Source organism: Vipera ursinii (genome assembly GCF_947247035.1).
Source record: "Vipera ursinii genome assembly, chromosome: 1".
NCBI lineage: Eukaryota > Metazoa > Chordata > Lepidosauria > Squamata > Viperidae > Vipera > Vipera ursinii.
The window spans coordinates 318119360-318124485 of NC_139512.1; the positions used below are offsets into that span (position 1 = coordinate 318119360).

Here is a 5126-nt window from a genome sequence, read left to right on the forward strand (position 1 = left end):
ACAAACTTAAACTTATATACCACTTCCCAGTGCTTTTACAGCCCTCTCTAAGTGGTTTACAGAGTCAGCATATTGCTCCCAACACTGTGGTCCTCATTTTACCGACCTCAGAAGGATGATGGAAGGCTGAGTCAACTTGAGCCGGTCAGGATCAATGGTCTGGTGTGTGAACAGAGTTAGCCTGTAATACTGCATTCTAACCACTGAGCCACCACGGTTCAGGAGGTTCTTTCCAGAATTTTGGAAATGAAATGTACAGGAGAGGAAAGATTTTTAGCACCTACTATAGACCCGGTCTGAATCAGGACCGCACATTCTATAGTAAGAAAGAACAAGGAAATGGCTCAGCTGCATGTTGGGCATGTAACCTATCTGGGAATTCTGGAAGACCTAACCCAGGCCTTTTGCAGGACAGTTGGTTAGGAAAGACTGTTCTTGAGCTTGATCTAGTTTAGACCTGTTGGGCTTCTTCCTGGCCTTTAATTCATTTTCAATCTCTTTCCAATATTTGGATACAGTGCTCACACACACGATAGTAGAAATGTGTGGGATTAGTCAGAAGCTGCCACAACTACAGGTAGCCTTTGATTCATGACCATAATTAAGACCAGAATTTTCGTTGCTAAGTGATGTGGTCAGTAACTGAGTCACTCATGTGACTGGACCTGATTTTACAACCATTTTTACCATGGTCATTAAGCAAACACAGCTTCCCCAATTGACTTTCCTGGTCAGAAATTGACTGGGAAGGTTGCTAATTATGATCATATGACTGCCAGATGCTGCAATTCTTGTAAATGCAAACTGGTTGCCAAGTGTCCAAGCTGCAATCCCATAGGGGTTGTGTGATGGTCTTAACTCTGAGGATGGATCATAAGGCAGTCGTAACTTTGAACTACTGTTAAGTGAGCTGTTGTAAGTTGAGGACTACCTGTAAAAAGGAAACAGGCATGTAAGCAGAGAGGACAAAAAAGCCAGGAATCTTGACTACAAGGTCCATTACAGGAGTAAATAAGAAGGAATCAAATTGTTAAGAGAACAAAGGAAAAAAAATGTCACCTGAACCAGACAAAGGAAGCTGTTCCTGAACACATGAAACGGGGTCCCCATCCCATTCCAGCTAGTCAATAAAGCAAGAATCCTTGGAGACAAAAAGAGGTCCACAAGCCCACCGACTCCTTGAGAATTATTTTGGAATCAAACTTGGCAGTTTCCATCCCTCTTAGCTAATGCCTGGCAGCCTACCGTAGTTGAAAAGGATGTAGGTAAGCATGAATGAGTTGTATGTAAGTGTGAGAAAGAGTGAGTGTACCTTGTAACCAGTAAAGTTTTGCTATTTCTTTAAATTCACCAGGTCTCTGTATATTCCAAAGAACCTGATTTGCCTTAGTGTTTGGTTGAAACAGATTTGGATTTGTCCCTAGTTATTTCCCAGCTGTTGACTGGGGGTGTGTATCTTGTCTGCTCTCGCTGCACCCATTTGGAGAAAGCAAGGGGAGGGTTTACAAGATCTGTGTGTCTTGACAGGGTGTGAATGAGGGCCAATAAACTGAATTTGGTGGCACATGTAACATAAGAACTTGAATTTTATTCACTATCTGTTCTGTAAAGCACGTTTCTGAGGCCACAGTAGAATTAACAATTTGTGCTAGCAACTTGAGAATTGGACGTCATTGATTCTGAAAAACATCTCCATAAAATGTAATCTCAATCAGGGATCCATCCATCACTAGAACATGTTTTTATTAAAATCAAAGGTTTGGATCACGATCAAGGCTTTACTGAAGAGAGTGATCTCTCAGTAAAATTCAAATTTATATGGTGGCTAGAAAAGGGATCAGACCATTTTCACTGATAGCTTCTCCCCATGGAATTCCCAAAGTTTGTCCAGATGGATGGGACGCCTTTGGGAATACAGTGATAGAAGGAAAATCAGTGATATCCATATTTTTCCCATATTGCACAGAGGGAAAAAGAAGCTTACAATAAATATTTTCTAAGTACTGAAAGCACAATACTACTATGTTCATATGTGAAAGTTTGGCATAGAGTGTGTGTTTACTACATGCATTAAACCTTGAATTAAAGGTCCATGTTCAGTTTCTATTGCTTGAATGTTATATCTATACAGTTTCTTTGGGAAATGAACACATATTAAGGTGTGTTATTCAACTATAGGGATATTAGATGAAGTGATACAGTTAATCGACACCCCACACATGCTGAAGCTGTAGAGTACATAGTGCTAACAATGAGCATAGAGAAGGGCCATGGCTGCACAGAAATTCTGTTGGACTAATAATACGTGTACTGTGTGTTTCAGAATGGTTCCTCCCCCTCCTATTAACAAACCCCATGTCTGCCTATCCACTACACTCATCATGAGCAGCATGGTGCTGATGGATGCTTATCTGGTGGAACAGAACCAGGGTTCGAGGAAATTGGCTATTTGCATCATGATCTCAGTTGGAGACATCTGCTTCCTGGTGGTGCTCAGGTATGTCGCTGTTTGGGTTGGGGCTGAAGTGAGGACTGCTAAGCGAGGCTATGCCATGATCCTTTGGTTCCTGTATGTCTTCGTGCTGGAAATCAAAGTCTACTTCATTTATCAGAACTATAAGGCTGACAGGAAAAGTTTGGACCTCATGGCCCGCAAAGCATTGACCCTTCTGCTGTCAATCTGCATCCCAGCCCTCTATGTGCTTTTGGTGGCTACAGAGCATATGGAGTACGTCAGGACGTTCAAGAAAAAGGAGGATCTTCGCAATCGTCTCTTCTGGGTCATTGTCGACATGCTGGATGTGCTGGACATTCAGGCCAATCTCTGGGAGCCTCAGAAGAAAGGGTTACCTATCTGGGCCGAAGGCCTGATGTTCTTCTACTGCTACATCCTCCTCTTGATTCTGCCTTGTGTCTCGCTGTGTGAAATTAGTATGCAAGGAATCAGCATTGTGCCGCACCGCATGATGCTGTACCCAATTCTGAGCATGCTTACAATCAATATCACCACAATCTTCATCAGGGGAAGTAATATGTTATTCTTCCGGGACATTCGTGTCTCTGGTATCTTCATGGGGAAGAACGTGCTGGCCATTGTTCTTAAGGTCTGCATGTTTGTGCAGTACAAGAAACATTTGTATCACACAGCAGCAGGACATGGCACAGTAGACCCACAACATAATGTTTCTTCCCAACCACAGCCTGTCATGCATCTACTAAAGCCCCAGAACCAGACTCCCTGCCCTGAGGAATTGGCCCAGGGAAATACATGACATGCTGTGCATCCACATGCCTTGTGGCAAGGAACATCTTACGTCTACGATCATTAAGATCAAAAGCAAAGAGGAACCAAATGTATCAGGCCCCACCAAGCCAGTGCTGGTCCACCTTGAAAGTTTATCAGTGAGTGCTCCCACCCCTTCCTTCCTTACACAGATGTACTGCTAACAATGACCTCAGTTGAAATAAGGTCATTTCAGGAATGATCCAAAACAAAACCCAGCCCTACTGCCAAGGAGCAAGCTAGCAAGAAACTGATGGGCAGATCTCTGGGAAAGTATGAACCACTGAATCAATAATCTGCCAGTGGACAGGAGTCAGCAGCAAGTTATTAATTCCCTCCTGTGCCTTTCCTATAGTCAATCATTCTGTAATGAAAGCTGTTTGGGCATGTGGCCAACTCTGTTGCATAGAATACATCTGTGAATATGAGGAAAGTATCTTTTCACCTACAGGGCACATAACGTTTGAAATGTGACCTTCCTTTTTGGGATGGTTGAAAGACTCGGCATCTGTGCCCGCCTGCCTATTTAATTTTCTGGGGGTGGGATGCTCAGGTATGTAGTGGTTCCAGGGCCATGTTCTCTTTCCTGTGGAAACATGCTGGCTTATGATCCTTTTCCCATGCTTCTTTTCATAGATATTTTTCTCTTTCAATAAAATGAAGACCAAGCTTGAAGGTTTGTCCCATTTCCCTGTGCAGGTGCCTTGCAACATCTTTCAGTGATCAGGTTAATGTTTATGCTTGATATTGTCTTGAAGGATAAGAAGGTTACAAGTAATTGCAGGAAACCAAGAGGAGAGAAAGACACAAAACACTACCCACTTCGTTTCTTAGGTCCCATGTTGTTAAATCTCCTCTTAAAATCCACCTAACATACAGTTTCAAACTACAGTATACATTGAAAATTTGTTGCGATTGGCATTGAAAATATTTTCTTACTGGATCATGGAGCTGCAGGTGCAGCAATACTTGTCAAGCAATATTGTCACCCTGACGGTAATTGTGCAGAGACAGCTCTAGAGTTTAGATGTGTCAGACAGGAAGAATAAACATAAAATCTTTAGGGTGATCTCCTTTTCCAGATGTAAGAGTATTCAGCTTTATTGCATCCATGGGGAAGTGGATGACAGACCTTCTCATTTTTGTGTTGTATCAGGCTCCTATAGAATTTTACATACAAGACAGATTCTCTGAATATTTAGGGTTTTATAGATTAACTAAAACAAAAATCCATAACGGGCCTTATTCTCCATTATAGACTACTAATAACTTCCTACCTGCCTCCAGGCCAGGAATTCTTTTAATTGTGCAATAGGAGAGAATGTTGACAGATAGCACCTTCCTCCCTTGTCTACCAGGTGAGCTGTCTTCACTCAAATGACCGTTCCACAAAGATTTAAGAACTCACCTTGTCCATTAGTGACAACTTTTGTTTTACAAAGGTCTAAACAGGGACGCGGTGGCTCAGTGGGTTAGGACGCTGAGCTTGTTGATCAGAAGGTTGGCAGTTTGGCGGGTCGAATCCCAGGTGCCGCGTAACAGAGTGAGCGCCTGTTACTCGTCCCAGCTTCTGCCAACCTAGCAGTTCGAAAGCACGTAAAAATGCAAGTAGAAAAATAGGGATCACTACAGTGGGAAGGTAACAGCATTTTGTGTGCCTTTGGCGTCTAGTCATGCCAGCCACATGACCACGGAGACGTCCTCAGACAAGCGCTGGCTCTTCGGCTTTGAAACGGAGATGAGCACCGGCCCCTAGAGTCGGAAACGACTAGCACGCATGTGCGGGGGGAACCTTTACCTTTAACCTTTAAACACCCGGAAGAATGCTCTGTGGTGGCCCCGT

At 43.2% G+C, this 5126-nt stretch overlaps 1 protein-coding gene across 1 annotated transcript; it reads left to right on the forward strand.

The window, feature by feature from the left end:
- Positions 1-2324: 2324 nt before the first annotated feature.
- On the forward strand, positions 2325-3896 carry LOC310632062 (transmembrane protein 121-like; the record flags this gene model as incomplete). Its single annotated transcript, XM_083348950.1, has 1 exon — positions 2325-3896. The coding sequence occupies one exon, from the start codon at positions 2325-2327 to the stop codon at positions 3270-3272; it is 948 nt and encodes a 315-aa protein (XP_083205076.1). The 3' UTR covers positions 3273-3896.
- Positions 3897-5126: the final 1230 nt, after the last annotated feature.